The following is an 18,569-nucleotide window of genomic DNA, read 5'->3' as shown; positions in this document are numbered from 1 at the left end:
CTTTCTCGTCCAACTCCTTTTTCTTTTTCTTCTCGATCACAAATATACACAGTTCACATGCAAACCAATTTTCCATCAAACCAAACAAAACTCATCAGTTGCCTCATCAATCCAACAAAATTCCCAAACTTTCCCACCCTAAAATTTGACAATTCCATTCAAATTAAACAAAAGTTAGAGCTGAAAAACTAAGGAAAGAGAGAGAGAAAGAGAGAGAGAGAGAGGGAGAGAGAGAGAGAGAATGGAGAGTGAACGGGCCACCAATAGTAGGAGGCGGCGACGCTGTATAGCTTGAGGATGAGCAGTAACGTAAAGGAGAAGAGGAAGCTGTGGGCCGCCAAGGCCTGCACGGACTTTCAACACTCTCCGCCAGTTCATTATCACCGTAAAACGACGTCGTCCGCTGCGAGAGTCGAGACTTCAGATTGTGAGAAATCTCAAGAGGAGGTTGTTGTTTCAGTATGCGCTATTGAAACGAAAGAGGCAAGAAATATTCTCTCCTTCTTTGTTCTCTTTCATCATTCGGGTTGACCCATATGACAAAAGATCCCAAATCACCGACCAATATGCCAAAAAGAAGCTGGGTTTGCAGGACGATGGAGATCGGCGACACCGTTTCTGGTTTGGTCACCGGAGAATAGGGGCTGATGTTGCTCATGTGGGTTCGTAGGACGCTGCTCGCAGACGAGGGAGACGGGACTAGCAATCTCGTTGTTTTTGGGGGTGCTCGCTAAGACCTCCTAGTGAGGGATTTAGTCGAGGTGAGTCCTCCTTTGTCCCATTTAACTTAGTCCCGCCAGTGAACAAACACGGATTACACTAACTTTTAACCTAAGCCAATCCAGTGAGAGCTAAAGAAGGCAAACAAACACCTCTTACATGTTTTGGTATATGATTTGACTCTAGATTTGAAATTTATATTCTCAAGCTCATTTGTGGCATAGATAGTATTGTAATTCCAATATGGTGGAAATCTAAGAATTAGATCAGTTCGAGCTAGTTCTCATTGCTTTTTCATTCTTTCTGTTCGAAATGAATACTTTGTATGTACTTATAAATAAGTTGAGTTACTTCGATGGTGGAACTTTAACTTTATTTTTTTTATGGTATCAAAGTAGATTAGCTCATGTGTGAAATCCAAAGGCCATATGTTCCACACGTCACCCAACTCTATTGTCCGCGTATTTGGCCTTGAAAATTCGCCATACGTGAGGATGCGTGTGAGATTGTGAAGGTAAAAGAGTCTCACATTGTGAAAGTGAAAACTTTACAAAGGCTTATAAAAGGTTGAACTACTTTTTATATTGCCGATTAATTTTATGATGAAACTCCAACTTTCTTCATTTCTTGAAACCAAAAAGACACAAGGAAGCAAGAGACTTCTAAAGGAACACCAAAAGCATCCTTCTTTTCCACAACGTAAGAATCATGGTTGCAAACAGCAATCATGATTTTGTTGAACAAATGTTGTTCCATTCTAAAATAACGTCTAAAGTACGTATCAGGGAATGCACTATTACAGACAAAATAATTGTCCAAAAGATCCATACCTCGTCATTGCCTGCTTCTATCAAGGTTTGCGGAACGGCTGGGCTTGCAGATCTGAGCCACAACTTGGATGACTCAACGGAAATGTGAAGCTCTTTGGCATTTTACTTCGTCATCTCTCCTTCTACACTCCTCATCATCTTCGTCTTCCATCTCATTTTGGGCCACTTGGAGATTGAACTTTTATTCCCCTTGCTTAAACAATTCTTTCTTTTGCTCCTTGATTTCCCACAACATCTTTGAAAAAGAAGACATTGTAAGAAGGAAGCAGAAACTATGCATAATGATAGAGATTTTGATTTTGGTGAAGAAGGAAGCAGAAATTATGAATAATGATAGAGATTTTGATTTTGGTGTGTGATTTCTGGTTCTGGATGGTGGGTTATATGGAGGAAAAAGAAATTATTAGGTTGTAGATAATGCCACGTGGCATGCCGTCATTTGTTAAAAATCTGATCGAAATATATCCTTAAAGATTGTCTTCAAATTATGACACGTGGCACGACGTGATTGTTTTAAAATCTTATAGAAAATCTATCCTCAACGATTCTGAAAAGGTAATGACACGTGACACGACAGCATTGGATAAATATCTTATCGAAATCTATCACCAAAAATTATCTTCTCGAATAATGACACATGGCGCAACGAGAACGATTAAAAATCTTATCCGAAAGTACAAATAAAATTATTTTATTGCCTACTGTCATGGATATTCAGTGTAAGGGTGGAGATGCAAAAAGCAGTTATTGTTCATTAAGGAAGTTACTATTCATTGGAGGCTATTCAATAGTGACTTGGCCTAGGGGGCCTTTGCAATAGCGGAGTTGCTCTTAGGCACATTTTGTTGTTATTATATCTGTGTGAAATAAATTACCTATATTTTAAAGTAGAATATAGGTAATTAATTAACTTTAAATCAATTGGCTAAAAACATCCTTTTATTTTGTAGGTAAATAATTTTGCATGTACTATTAAATATACTAGGCACATCTGTTAATATTATGTGTTGTTTGCAATCAATCAACATTCATTTATTTTGTAGGTAAATTACAAAAGTATCTACTTTATACTTGTCTTACATGTATACATTAGGCACATTTTGTAATTATTATATCTGTATGAAATAAATTACCTATATTTTTAAGTAGAATATAGGTAATTAATTAACTTTGAATCAATTGGCTAAAAAAATCCTTTTATTTTGTAGGTAAATTATTTTGCATGTATTATTACATATACTAGGCACATTTTTTATTAGTATGTGTTGTTTGCAATCAATCGACATTCGTTTATCCTGTAGGTAAATTATTTTGCATGTATTATTATTATTATTATTATTATTATTATTATTATTATTGTTATTATTATTATTATTATTATATATATATATATGCATGCAAATAACTTAATTAACTTTTGAATCAAACAATATTTATTTATTTATTTTGTAGGTAAATTATTTGCATGTATTATTTTACCTGGAACTTATATTGTTATTTTATATATGTAAAATATTGATAATTTTGAATAAAATAACATTTGTATATTTGTGAAAAATACTAATTTACCTGTTACAATTATTTGAAAAGGAAAAATAAATGCTCATTTTTACATAAATGTGAAAAACAACTATATAAGGAATCAAAACTCTAATATCATGTAATTTTTGTTATTAATATGCATTGAAATCATGACACTAAAATTTTTCTTTTCCAAATCTGCGTAAGCATTTCAAAATGTTTAATTGAATGAAATAATATAAAATAAACGTAGATAACAAGTAATAGACCCAAAGTCAATGATATTAGGGGTAATTTAGACATCCAAAAATACCAAGTTTGCCAAGTCATACTTAATTATGGATATTGCTTAGTTGGAGCCTAATCATTGGGTTTTTATTAGAAAATTTTACAATTGTGGGTTTTAGTTAATGAAAATTGAATTCCAAGGGCTATACTCATATTTTCAGTATTTTAAATATTGGGTGGCTTCTTTTTTCAATGTTACAATATTGTTGCGTTCCATTAGTAGTTCTTTGTATCCATGCAATTTTCAATAAGGATAACTAAGTAAAAAGAAATATATATTTGAGCTACAGTTCTATAAAGTAATAACCTCTTTAAAATTATAAAATTGGTTTGATCATTATGACTATATAAAGATTTTACTATATCTCATGGTCATGGGAGCTTGAGATGTAAAAGGATGGCATTTGACTTTATATCAGATGAATACCTCAGATACTCTAATCCAACCTCTTGAGATCATGCAACGAGGGATAAAAGATATGAAGAAGATTGGTCACAAACTTAAGTTGGGTAAGTCTTCGACAATCCGGAGTAGTATGGCTTTAGATCCATTAGATCGCCAAGTAAGTAAAAATAGTATTTTCTCAACTCATTCCTGACCTTTCATTTCTCGTACTATTGAGTAGTCTGAATTATTAAAGAAAAATTAAACTTAGTGAAGAGTAAAACCTGGGGGCCATTAGGTCGTTGGCAAATATACCAGAAGGTTGGAGTGCATGGCAGATGAGTCACTAAAAATATTAAGACTTTTGATGATGTTCTTAGCCTTGCTACGAAATCTGAGAAGAAAAAAAAAAAAACTTATGATTTTCATCAGTTCAAATTTGTGAGAGCTCAAAGTGGCAAGCTTGATGTGGTTAAACGAAAAGTGGGACTAAAGGACACTCTTTGAAGCATAAGAAGGGTCTGAAGCACGAGTATGGGCTGGACCAGAGCACCTCAAATGATTCAATTGAGGCTTATTTGTTTCTTGGGTCTTTATTGGCATTTGGCCTTTATAAATAGGGTTTTGAAACACCCCAGTTCTTATTAGTGTATTTGTCCATAATTTGTAGCGTAATCCAAATAAAATGGAAAGAGATTGGTAGTTTTCCTTAAAGTTAGTATTTTTTTTTTCAGTGTGTGCATTAAAATTGGTATTTAATCTGAATTTTCCTTGGTTTAAATGATTACTATTCATGCATGCAAAGATTTGAATAAAAAAGAAAGAAACAAATGGACCAAATGATTTTCTTGTGCATTGTTACAAATTCATTTTAGATGTATGGCATGGTTTAGTACTATAGTCTAAATGTGGCATGGTTTAGTTATTTTAAATATATTCAATTTTATGTGACTTAGTACTATAATCTAATAGTATTTTTTTTTTAACAATAATTGAGATGTTTTAGGTTTGAATCTTGAAAATAAAGAGTTCACGACCAATTTATTTCTTCTCTCCCTTGGTAAATATATTGTTCTATAACTATTACATACACACACACACACACACACACACACACACACAATTTGATAAGATTATTATGTTATACAGTCAATACCTAATATGTCGGTAACATAATCTAGTATAACAAGTATGATAATACAATAGTTTGAACCATATTATAGTGTTGTAGGTGGTGGAATAGCGACCCTTCTAAGCAGTTACTTAAATATTCTGGCACATGATGTCATCTAATGAATTTAAGCCCTAAGAAAATCTGCTATCTGGTGGGAAAGAAAACATCCAATTTCTTACTCGTCTTTGCACACTTTTAATTATCACATCACCAATGCGTGTAATTACTCATCACCCAAATAGTAGTCAACTTCCCATCACTGACGAGCAAAGAAAATTACGTTCAAATTTTCTATATTTATTTTGTGTGTGATTTTTATTATTGATTGATATGTATTAAGTTTATGACAATAGAGTTAAAGATGATTAAGTTTATGACAACAGAGTTAAAGCTGGTTAAATTTATGAACATATATTAATCTATGATATATACCACAGGTCCACAGAACTGGCCACACAAAAAATGATAGCAAAAGATTTAAACTCAAAAAAGTTACCTTATGATTCATTCATAGCTTTATCAAATCCACATCGACACTTGGATATGGTATACAAACTTTGAAATGCCAGATGCGCATAACGATATCAATGTACTTTACTTTTCATCGTTATTTAATGATATACTAGAGGGATTACTCTTCATCGTTATTTAATGATATACTAGAGGGATGTACTCCAATGGTTCTATTTCATATTAACAAAAAAGAACAAAGCGAGATATACCATCTTGCAGATGGTATCTATCTCAAATTGGACCACTATCATCTAATCAATCACACAACCTATTGAGGAAAAGAAAAAAAATATTTTCCATGAAACAAGAAGCTTACCGCAAGAATGTTGAGCCACCGTTCAGCATTTTTCAAGAATAGGAAATTCACAGTCAATTTATTTCCTTACTCTCTTAATATAAATATATCATTGAATAACTAATATATATATATATAATTTGATAATTTAAGATTTTTATCTCACAGTGTTGCGAGGTTTGTTTACTAACCATATATTCTTGTTGTAGGTGGTGGAATAGTAACCCTTGTGAGCAGTTACTTCATGTTCTGGCACATGATGCTATCGATTGACTTTAAACCCTAATAAAACCTTCTATCTAGTGGGAAGGAAAACATCCAAAATTCCACCAATGCGTGTAATTACTCATCATTGAAATACTAGTCAACTTCCCTTCACTCCCAAGCAAAGAAAACTAAGCTCAAATCTTTTGCATTTATTTTGTATGTATTTTTTGTTTGACCTCTATCATTGATTGACACGTGTTAAGTTTACAACAACAAAATTAAGGATGATTAAGTTTATGAAAACGTGTTAATCAATGATAAAGACTATAGAGAATCCACACACAAAAACGATAAAGAAAATTAAACTCAAGAAAATTACCTTCTGGTTCATACCTAGCTCTACCAAATCCATTCATTTTGCTTTGGCCACATGTAATCATCAAATATACAAAATATAGGTGCGGGTCTCGTGTCACGCGCAGAACATCAAAGAAAAGTAATCATTATCATAATGTTGTCGTCCACATCTTATTCTTCACAGTCTGATCCAATTGAAATATATTCTCGTTACTTTGGAATTATAATGTAGGGACCAATCTGCAAAAGAGACGCATCAGTAGGGGCCAAATTAGATTATTGTGTTGTAATTTGTATCCCACGTCCATAAGAACCGCCTTATATCCTGCTAATAAGGTCGTTTATTAAATATACTCTCATCATTAAAGGAGCTCACAATTCACATGCACACCCCTATATATATATATATATATATATATGCACACACATATGTGGGTGTATATATTGTTCTAATCCGATTGAATGGCCAAGAAAATGTCTTCTAGTATCACAATTTTGCTTGTTATTTTTGCCCTCCAATGCGCCGTAACATTGGCTTCCGATCCTGACCCGGTTCAAGACTACTGCATACCAAACCCGAAATTCGGTGCCCTAAGAACAGCTTTTCACAACGTCCTCCCATGCAAGAACGCTTCTGAGGCCACCACTGATGACTTCATCTTCTCTGGGATGAAGGTGGCCGGAAACTTCACCGACATGGGCATCGCAACCATCTCGGTGAACCCAACAGTCTTCCCGGGGATCAACACGCTCGGGATGTCATTCATACGAGCTGACCTCAAAGTTGGTGGAATCAATCCACCACATTTCCACCCTAGAGCCACAGAGATATCCCACGTAGTGGAAGGGAGTGTTTATTCAGGGTTTGTTGATTCAGCCAATAGGGTTTTTGCTAGGGTTATTGAGCAAGGGGAGGTCATGGTGTTCCCTAGGGGTCTAGTGCACTTCCAGATGAATGTTGGCAAGAATCCTGCTACAATATTTGGTAGCTTCAATAGCCAAAACCCAGGAAGTCAAAAGATTCCCTCTGCCATTTTCGGGTCGCGGATAAACATTGAGCTCTTGGAGAAGGCATTTGGATTGAGTCCTAAGCAGATTGGAACGATGAGAAGAAAATTTGATCCAAAATGGGTGAGTTAGAAAGTGAGATTGAAGGGGAACTTTGCTCAATTGAGTTGCATTCTACGTTTGTTGGCCCCATAACCATGGAGGAGCGCTCTTCGTTGTTGCATTTTGTATCGATGATGTAATACAATGTAATTTCCGGTGCAAGAAGCTTGTAGTTCGGTTTGTTAAAAGTTTTTGCCTCTTCACTTTAAGTCCTAGTTTGATTTCCCCCTCTCCACTATCATTTGTATCAATAAACGAACAAAGAAATTCTGTGGTATATGAAATTTAAACAGTAAACACGGTGAATGTGCAAGAATTTTCATTACTATCGGTTCGAACAGCTCCACATCAAAATGTACCAAACAACAATCCTGGTTTCACACAATGGTTCTCGAATCCAACTTTCAAAATTCAATCCCTGAGAAGAAACTGCATTGTGATGCAACAATCTATAAGCATCATACATACCAAAATGATCAACTGAAATTTGTAACTCCGTATCAGAGAAACGCACAGAAAAGTTCACCCTGCGGTAGCTCATTATGTAAGCGGAAGGGTTTACTATCCGTCAGCTAAAAGTGCCTTGACAATGGTCTCGCACATCCCATCAGCATGTGGGAACAAGTGTCCAGCACCTGGTATCTCATGATAACGGATCCAAGGAAGCTGTTCAGCAATGTAGCGTTGTAGTAAAACAGGTACCATGCGATCATCATCTCCTTGCCACACGTGGACGGAAGCTTCATTGTTCGGGAATGGGTTTTCCAGTGCCAGAGGACTGAATTCCCAGGTCCCAAATCCAACATTCATGTCACGGTAAACGGTCTCAAACTCTCCTTGCTGTCTTACCTGTCCCTGAGGAATCCACATTGATAAACAATGCCATCTTAGAGAGAGAGAGAGAGAGAGCTTAAAAGTTGAAAAAGCAAACTTGATCTGTGATTAAAAGCTTCCATGAAAGCTTTATCTGTGATTAAAAGTTGAAAGGAAAACTGTACAGATAAGGCAGAGATCCAATTCTAGGGAAGAGAAAGCTTCAAAGTTCTCTCGTTGCTGTTCTGCAAAGAAAAGATAAAAAATAAAAAAAAATAAAAAAAAACCTATCCAGAGTTCACTAGGTGTCAGATTGATGCTCTGCTAGTCTTATGTTCACACAGCTCCAATGAAATTATCAAATTCTAGCTAATAATAATGCAAAGCTTCAAATTCTCTCATCGCTATTCCATGGAGGGAAAGAAAAATAAAATCTCGATTTCACCAGGTGACAGACTAGAGCCCTGCAATACGTTCTTACAGTTCCAGTGAAATGCTAGGACCAACCAACTGTTAAAAATAACCAGCAGGCTTGCAAGATCTCCATTGTTGTAGTGTAGGCTTCCCAGTAGATTCAATTGTAAGATGACAAAAACTTTATTCTTTATTAACAGCAACACTGAATCAGTATCAACAGTATGGCTAACCAAGTAATACCTCTGCCCACATGCGAGAGGTCTTGAATTCAACCACAGGAGGGGAATAATTAACTGGACACATGCTATTGAACTAAACATAGAAAACAAGTCCGGGATATAGCTCCTTATTTACTTCACTATACATCAACAGTATTATATAATCCCCACATTAAGCGATTCAATTTTATTTATTTCAGCATAAAATCAAGATGGAAAGAACTAACCTAATCCTTTGTTATAAAAACTAGCCTAATTTTCAGACAGCTAGCAAGGATATGTGCCTACCACAGATTATCGAACTAAATTTATAAATTCAGTATCTGTAAATATCAAATTTAGCTAATTTCATTATGAAATGGAGTCATTAAAAATTCAAAAAAAAAAAAAAATCTAGGAATTTTCCAAAATTTGGGTACATACCACAAGTGGTCGTCCTTTAAGAATAGTAGGCATAAGTTCTTTGTCTTGGTCAGAAAGACAATCGCTACTCTGAGCCATAACACTTGAACCAGGAAACCATTTTTGAGTGTTCCAAAAGTAGGTAAGCCAAGGGGTGTAGTGCGACACACGAACTGCCCATTGGTCTTGCAGAAGCTGTTGGGAGTAAGCTTGACTGGATAGATTTGCAGGAATACCAGTCCACCAATAGTTAACCACGGGCGCTAAAAGTGCTGCTCCAGCAATCCTGTTACCATTCACACCTAGCACAAGTTAATACATATCTCCTTTCCAACAACCAACACACATACATGCAGAAACTGTTCACTTCCATTCCCGTACAAATATCATACCTGTGAGGGATGTACTTGAGGCAGCTCCAAATCACCTGTCCGCCCATGGAGAAACCAATTACATAAAATCTGTGTCCTAAACCTAATTGATCAGCCAGCTCCTCTATATCTGAAGCCATGCTCTTCACTGTTCGCTTTGGATTAGGATCACTTTCTCCATAACCAGGTCTGTCAAAAGACACAACATAGATCCTCAAGTCTTTCACAGTTTCCTGGGTGAATTTACCATAGGTTAAAATGTTATTACAGGAAGCACTAGGTACATACTAATCAAATCATAAGATAGATACCGAAGACATGGTTTCAGCAACGACCGCATCATGCCTGCAACTATCAACACCATGGACAAAAACTATTTTATGCTGTGCATTATCTTTTGGGACTCCATGCTCTTTGTATGCCAAATGCCTTCCATCCCTAAGTTTTATTCTTGGTCCTGTAACAGGAGGCCCATCAGGAGAGCCACATATCTTCGATGGAGGAGGTTGGATCACCTGGTATGCCCACGCCGATAATCCAATAAACAACGCTACTAGTGCCGTCTTAAAAATCCCTGTAAACTTTTAGATTTAAATGAATCACAATACAGAGATTGGAGAAAATTTCCACTAAAATATTTCAGCACAAAGAAAGAAAGGACCAACTTTTCAAGTTCATGCTTTGAGCATTAATTCTGATTTCAAAGACATACATAAATATGATAAGACACATTTAGAACAAATTCTTGGAAGTTAACAAGAAATTAAGAAAATGTTTGGTATCCTTCTTGGGTTCAACTTATTGTTTTTGAAACCAATGTAATTTAGCTACTTCATCATTTTTGAAAGCTATAAACTGATTTCAAATAGAATACCAAACAACCCCTAATGAAATGGTGAAAATACTATAAACAATCGTAGTCCGTGATCATTGAAGTAATGTTCGAATCAAGCAGCATGAATTTGCATTTTGATATGTCCATAAATCATATAGGCCATCATATTTCAGAGTAGGATATAGAAGCGAGATATTCAACACAGGAAAAAAAATTAAGAAAGCATGCACTCAGTTAATGCCTTTAGATGCTTGTTAGCTTTCTGCTTAAATGCATGAATGCCGTTAGTTTTATATTGATATCCAGAATCCAGATTAAATATAAACATCTTATATCAGGCGGTCGTTATTTGAATCTCACTGTGGGACGCAGACCAACTACCACAAGGAGAAAGAAACAATTTCAGTTTTATTATTTTGTTTTCGACAAATGATACAATCTCAAAGATCACACTGCTAACACTAGTTACAACTACTTCTTTTCCACTAATTACTTTTTTTTCGGTACATTGAAGTGGATTGAACCATGACCTATCCTAGCTCTAACCCAACATATCACAGCTTAACCTGAAGGGCACAAATTAAACTTTCAACGGTATGTTACATGATGCAACAATTAATAAATTTCAAAATTTTCTTATTAAAATACTCGGCCAACCTAATCACAGATAATGCTTGCTTAAATAAAGTTCTAAACTTTATTAAAACCCAAATTATGAAATTGCAGGAAACAAACCGAATTCTTGCATTCCGGTCCTGCATTTTCTCATCAAGCAAACAGAAATTGGTACTAAATTACAACAGAACAAGCTACAACGAACAATCGTAATCAATAATTGGAACCCTTAATTAAAATTACAAAAGTTGAAATAAAAAGGGGAAACGAAGGAGGAAGAAAACACACCTGCCGGAAGCTGGAAGGAGCTGTTTTGCTTGGCTCTTCGGGTGTGAGCTCTCGCCGACGCGGCCGATATCTTCCTGTTCACTCCTACCACCATTTTCACCAGCCCACGAGATCAATCAGAGATTCGATACTCAGGGTTTAGTCAGAGAGAGGAGCGTGTAACGGGTGACGAGACTCTGCCTGCACGGTGTGTGTTGTGAGTTGTGACCGTGTGTGTGTCAAATTACACAAAACTACGGGAACTTTAAGAAAAAATTATCGCCTTGTTTATTTTAACGAAAAATCATATTTTTACATTAAAAAATTAATTTTGATTTACTGTACCTTTATTTTATTTTTATCATTAAAACTCAAAGTTTTCAAGTTATTTTCATTAGTTTTCCTCAAAATCATCTCAATTTTGGATCGAACCACGATCTCATATTTCATGTTTTAAACATTGCAATGTCAAACTTTAACTTATAAAATTCATTGTAGTTTCAAACCTCCGTTAAATTTTCTGTCAATTTAATAGTTAAATGATGACGTAATAGGAACGAAGCCCGCTTTTCGTTGATATTTCTTTATTTGAAAAAAATAAGATTAATTAAAAAAATGCAGAAAAATCAAGGATCAACAGGAGTATGCATAAAAATAAGATTAACTAAATACGCACTCATCTTTATTAAAAGGAGTATGCATAAAAAGAAAAAGTAATGTGAAAATTTCCCAAAACAAGTCATCATATATTCCTTTCTAGTGGAAATAACTTAAATAGAAAGAGTGATAGAGTGCTAAGTTTGCAAAACCATTTTAAATGTTTAGATGCTTGTAGTTATTGGGAAATTTCATTTTGGAGGCCAATTGTGACATATACATGCAAGTTTAAACGTATACGAACAAATTTTGAACTTTCGTCTTGTACATAGCAATTTTTTTGGGGTACAAGAACACGATTATGCGGCGTTACTGTTCTACTCTTAACACGTGAATTTGTTTTTACATACACACACATAAAGTGGGATATATCAAGTTATTAATTATGTTGTCCACTCTTGTTATAATACATAAAATAATATACCATGTGACCTATGTTGGTGATATTGATAAATGTTTTTCTCGACGTACAAAAGTTATTGCATCTCGTATCGATATTGCACTTCAATGTAATTTCTGGTGCAAATTTGTAGTTTAGTTAGTTAAAAGTTTTTACGAAATTTAAACACGGTGAACGTGCAAGAATTTTCATTACTACCGGCTCGAAAAGCCCACATACAAATGAAAGCCCACATACAAATGTACCAAACAACCATCCTGGTTTCACACAGTAGTTCTCAAACCCAACTTTCAAAAATCAATCCCTAAGAAGCAACCGCATTGCGATGCAACAATCTATGAACAGAGCTGACTGGTACAAGACCTATCATACATACCGAAATGATCAACTGAAATATCGTGACTCCGTAACAGCGATGCACAGGAAAGTTCACCCTGTGATTATGTAAGGGGAAAGGTTTACTATCCGTCAGTTAAAAGTGCCTTGACAATAGTCTCGCACATCCGATGAGCATGTGGGAACAAGTGTCCAGCACCTGGTATCTCATGATAGCGGATCCAAGGAAGCTGTTTAGCAATGTAGCGTTGTAGTAAAACAGGTACCATGCGATCTTCATCTCCTTGCCACACGTGGACGGAAGCTTCATTGTTGGGGAATGGGGTTTCCAGTTCCGGAGGACTGAATTCCCAGGTCCCAAATCCAACATTCATGTCACGGTAAATGGACTCAAATTCTCCTTGCTGTCTTACCTGTTCCTGAGGAATCCACATTGATAAACAATTAGATGATAGTTGTATTTTTCGTAATACATATTCAGTACCTGTGCCTACCACAGATTATCAAACTAAATTTACATATTCAGTGTCTGTAAAATATCAAAGTTAGCTAATTTCATTACAAAATTGTTTCATCAGATATTCAAAAAAATAATAATTCTACGGAATTTTCCAAAACGTACCACATTTGGTCGTCCTTTAAGAATCTTAGGTATAAGTTCTTTTGTCTTGGTCAGAAAGACAATCTTTACCGTGAGCCAGATGACTTGAACCAGGAAACCATTTTTGAGTGTTCCAAAAGTAGGTAAGCCAAGGGGTGTAGTGCGACACACGAACTGCCCATTGGTCTTGCAGAAGCTGTTGGGAGTAAGCTTGACTGGATAGATTTGCGGGAATACCAGTCCACCAATAGTTAACCACGGGCGCTAATAGTGCTGCTCCAGCGATCCTGTTACCATTCACACCTAGCGTAAGTAAATATATATCTCCTTTCAAACACACACACACACATGCAGAACCTGTTCACTTCCATTCCGGTACAAATATCCTACCTGTGACTCTGTGAGGGATGAACTTGAAGCAGCTCCAAATCACCTGTCCACCCATGGAGAAACCAATTACATAAAATCTGTGTCCTAAACCCAATTGGTCAGCCAGTTCCTCTATATCTGTAGCCCTGCTCTTCACCGTTTGCTTTGGATTAGGGTCACTTTCTCCATAACCAAGGTCTGTCAAAAGTAACACCATAGATCCCCAAGTCTTCCACAGTTTCCTACACGAGATACATACTGATTAATCATAAGATAGATACCGGAGACATGGTTTCAGCAACGACAGCATCATGCCTGCAATTATCAATACCATGGACATAAACTATTTTATGCTGTGCATTATCTTTTGGGACTCCATGCTCTTTGTAGGCCAATTGCCTTCCATCCTAAGTTTTATTCTTGATCCTGTAACAGGAGGCCCATCAGGAGAGCCACATATCTTCGATGGAGGACGTTGGATCACCTGTTATGCCCACGCCGATAATCCAATAAACAACGCTACTAGCGATGTCTTAAAAATCCCTGAAATTTTTTAGGTTTAAATGAATCACAATACAGAGATTGGAGAAGATTTCAGCACAAAGAAAGAAAGGACCAATTTTTCAAGTTCATGCTTTGAGCATTAGTTCTGATTTCAAAGACATACATAAATACAATAAGATGCACTTAGACCAAATTCTTGGAAGTTTACAAGAAATTAAGGAGATGTTTGGTATCCTTCTTGTGTTCAACTCATTGTTTTTGAAACCAATGTAATATAGCTACCTTCTTCATTTTTGAAACCTATAAACTGATTTCAAATAGAATACCAAACAACCCCTAAATAAATGGTGAAAACTAAGATGGTTGTAATGATTACTTAGAAACCCATTGTGCAGTCACATGCAAGGCCTTGTGAAAATACTATAAAGAATCATAGTCCCTGATCATTGAAGTAATGTTTGAATCGAGCAGCATCAATTTGTATTTTGATATGTCCATAAATCATATAGAGCATCATATTTGAGAGTAGGATATACAAGTTAGTTATTCAATAACAATAACAACAAAGCCTTATCTCACTATGTGTGGTCGACTATATGAATCCTAGAACGCCATTGGCGCTCAATTTTGTGCTATGTCTTCTGTTAGACCCAAGTAGTCCAAATCTTTTCTTAGAGTCTCTTTCCAAGTCTTCCTAGATCTTCCTCTACCCTTTTGGCCCGGAGCCTTTGTTTCATGATTGCATCTTCTAACCGGAGCGTCTGTAGGTCTTCATTTCACATGTCCAAACCATCTTTAATCGATTTCCTCTCATCTTATCTTCAATTTCGGCTATTCCTAATTTACGTCGGATATTATTTTGCTTTCGACAAACGATACAATCTCAAAGATCACACTGCTAACACAATCGTAAATTTGAAGTTTATGCAAGTCAAGACCACTCCTTTTCGAATAATTACTTCTTTCCGGTAGATTGAATCGGATCGAACCATGAGTCATGACCTATCCTAGTTCTAACCCAACATATCACAGTTCAACCTGAAGACACAAATTAAACTTTCAATGGTATTGCACGAGATGCAACAATTAATAAAAAAGAAAACTAATAAAAAGAGCTTGAGTTTTAATGATAAAGACAAAATAAAAGATAAAGAGATTAGTACCAGAATTGACTTTTTAGTGTAAAAATGTGGTTTTTCGTTAAACTAAACAGTACCGAAAGCATTTTGTTATACATGAGATGCAACAATTAATAAAATTCAAAATTTTCTAATTAAAAAAAAAAAAAAGAACCCTCTGAATAGTCTTGTAAATATAATGAAAAACTCGGCCAACCTAATCACAGATAATGCTTACTTAAATAAAATTACAAAAATTGAAATAAAAAGGGGAAACGAAGGAGGAAGAAAACCCACCTGCCGGAAGTTGGAAGGAGCTGGTTTGCTTGGTTCTTCGGGTGTGAGCTCTCGCCGACGCGGCTGATATCTTCCTGTTCAATCCTCCCGCCATTTTCACCAACCCACGAGATAAATGAAAGAGGTTCGATACTCAGGGTCTAGTCACAGAGAGAGAGAGAAGTGTGTAAACGGTGACGAGGCTCTGCTTGCCACTGTGTGTTGTCAGTTATGACTCTGTGTTGCGATGCGAAATGGTAATTTGCATGATAATAAAAGTCCATTACTAAATAACATAGTCCAACGGTCTATTTATATTTCTCTTCGTTTACAAGTAAGAAGTTTTAAATTTAATTATCGTCAAAGACGAATTTGAAACATATTATTACTATTATATTGTGAGGTTTAATTCATTTTCCCACTAATTAATGTAGATAATATATTTTGTTAAAAAAATACTGACAAATGATATCATTTGCAGCTAACTAAATGAAATGAACCATGCCACTTAAAAAAAAACATCTCCAACTGGCTAGTTAAATGAGACTTTTTACCTATTTAACGAACAAAAAAAAATGCAAAAAAAAATCAAACGTGAACAGGCTAGATAAATACACACTCATTTTTATTCAAAGGAGCATGAGCATCCATAAAAAGAAGTAATGTAAAAATTATTTTACTCTAGCACGCGAATTTGTTTTTATAAGTAAACACTTAAAGTGGGATATATCAAGTTATTAAACAAATTGTTCTATCTTATTATAATACATAAACTGATATACCACATGACGTGTATCGGTGATATTGATAAAAAAAAGATTTTCTAGCTTGAAAGTCTTCGCTGATGTCAACTTCCTGTTGGTTGCTAAATGCTTTGGAGTAGCCATTAGGATTTTGATCCAAATGTTTTCATTAGAGTTGAGAAATCAGCTTGTGGGCTGGGACATTTTTCATCTGGACGCACATAATTAATTACCATATTTACAAATATACCCCTCACTTTAATTTGATCAACGCATTTACTTGGGTACTTAAAAATTAGATCATGTGATATTTCCCACCTCATGATGAAGTGCCTGTTCAACGATCAGCATGAAAAGAGGAAAAGGTTAATTCCGAGGGAAAAAGATCCTCTCCGATTATTTTTATGGGAATCCAGAGGATTAATCAATCATATACATTCATCGTACATCATTCGGTCAGTTTTTATTAGGTACTATTTATATTCAATTTAAATTTTAAATTTTAAAATAATTTCTAATGATACGATGTATGATGAATAAACATAATTAATTGATCTCCCCAATCTCCACAAAAGAGAATTCGGAAAGAATCATTTTCTAATTCTAAGCATCATGGACCCCAAAGTTGTTTTTTGGTGACCACTCTTTGTTAAACATGGTAGGGACTGAATTTTTCATTTATTGATAAAACAAAGTGCTAGGGTGGGGTAGGCCTGGGCATGGTACGATTTGGGTTCGAGATGGGAGTTGTACGGTAACCATGGACAGAGCCAACTTTGGCCCCGACTCAATTTTTTGGTGAAAAATTGTAGGGTAAATTACACTTTCATACTTTAGGTCTAAACTCTATTTCAATTCCTTATAATATATTCAAAATATTTCACTTTTATACCTTAAGTACTATTTTATTTCAAAATAATATATCCGTTATATTTTTCATCTATTGATCCGTTAAATGCTGACGTGGCTGCCATTGCTACCAAATGTTTGCCACGTGACAACTAAAATAATTTTTTAATTTATTTTTAAAAGCCTGAATTTTTTTTTTCTTCTCCTTCTTCTCCCTCCTTCTCCTTCTGGGTTGCAGGGGGTTCCCTTTTTTTTTCTTTTTTTTTTTCTTCTTCTTCCTCCTCCTCCTCCTTCTTCTTCTTCCTCCTCCTCCTTCTTCTTCTTCTGGGTTGCAGGGGGTTCGAGTCCCCTTTTTATTTATTTTTTCTTCTTCTTCTTCTTCTCGTAGGTTTTTGGGTTCTTCAGGGATGTGGGTCGCTAGGGGGAAGAAGAAGTAGAGAAGAAGAAGGAGGAGGAGAAGGAGGAAGAAGAAGAAGAAAAGAAAAGAAAAAAAAAAAAAAAAAAAAAAAGGGAACCCGAACCCCCTGCAACCCAGAAGAAGAAGAAGAAGAAGAAGAAGAAGAAGAAGACGGGAAAAAAAAAAAAAAAAAAAAAAAAAAAAGGGAACCCCCTGCAACCCAGAAGAAGAAGAAGGAGGAAGAAGAAAAAAAAAATTCAGGTTTTTTTTAAAAAATATTTTACTTGCCACGTGGCAAACATTTGGTAGCCACGTGGTATATATGTGGTAGCCACGTCAGCATTTAATGGATTCATGAATGGAAAATGTAACAGATGTATTATTTTGAAATAAAATAGTACTTAAGGTATGAAAGTGAAATGTTTTGAAGATGTTGTAAGGAATTGAAATAGGTTCCAAACCTGAGGTATGAAAATGTAATTTACCCAAAATTGTACATATTGCATGCAATAATTTCACATGATAGAACATTTTCAGTTATGAAATTTCTAAAAAATATCAGATAAAAGATCAATGGATGAATTATTACATGGTTATTTTAAAAAAAAAAAAGAGATATTGGTAATGAAGTTTTCATGCAACGTTGTCAAAATATGAAAATGCGTTGAGAAATATTATAATATGTTGTATGAAAAATCTTATGGTGCATTTCAGCCTCCCCTTGGCCACAAGTCTGGCTTCCACACCATAATGGGTTTTGAACTCGAGACCTCTACTTTTTAGTTTTATGTAATAATATATATAAGTGTTTTGTTAAGTAAATTCTTGAGCATTTTAATTTGTAAATTTTTTGTTTGAGGATGTCCCTCTCTAGCTTTGTCCCTAACAAAAACTGAAACCAAAATTTTATATCAATACAATACGGTTCAAGAGTCTGTACTGAATATACCGATGGTATCGGTTCGGTCTTGAGAATATTTC

At 35.3% G+C, this 18,569-nt stretch overlaps 2 protein-coding genes and 1 pseudogene across 2 annotated transcripts; 1 reads left to right on the top strand and 2 right to left on the bottom strand.

Annotated features, from left to right (window-relative positions):
- The first annotated feature begins 6,699 nt into the window (after positions 1–6,699).
- LOC103956410 (germin-like protein subfamily 3 member 2) lies at positions 6,700–7,625 on the top strand. Its single transcript, XM_009368383.3, has one exon. The coding sequence runs from the start codon at positions 6,753–6,755 to the stop codon at positions 7,428–7,430; it is 678 nt and encodes a 225-aa protein (XP_009366658.2). The 5' UTR covers positions 6,700–6,752; the 3' UTR covers positions 7,431–7,625.
- Positions 7,626–7,702: 77 nt separating this feature from the next.
- On the bottom strand, positions 7,703–11,578 carry LOC103956408. The gene is made up of 5 exons (XM_009368382.2): positions 11,360–11,578; positions 9,933–10,195; positions 9,643–9,854; positions 9,272–9,536; positions 7,703–8,255 (listed from the first exon to the last, which is right to left on the bottom strand). Exons 1-5 carry the CDS (start codon positions 11,451–11,453, stop codon positions 7,962–7,964), a joined length of 1,128 nt encoding a protein of 375 aa, XP_009366657.2. The 5' UTR covers positions 11,454–11,578; the 3' UTR covers positions 7,703–7,961.
- A 974-nt stretch (positions 11,579–12,552) lies between these two features.
- Positions 12,553–15,870, bottom strand: LOC103956409 (annotated as a pseudogene).
- Between the last annotated feature and the right edge of the window lie 2,699 nt (positions 15,871–18,569).

The sequence above is a fragment of a genome, unplaced genomic scaffold (assembly GCF_019419815.1).
Source record: "Pyrus x bretschneideri cultivar Hongxiangsu unplaced genomic scaffold, Pyrus_bretschneideri_v1 Contig9, whole genome shotgun sequence".
NCBI classification, from domain to species: domain Eukaryota; kingdom Viridiplantae; phylum Streptophyta; class Magnoliopsida; order Rosales; family Rosaceae; genus Pyrus; species Pyrus x bretschneideri.
Note: the sequence above shows the minus strand (reverse complement) of the source record. Positions and strands in the feature narration are given on the sequence as shown.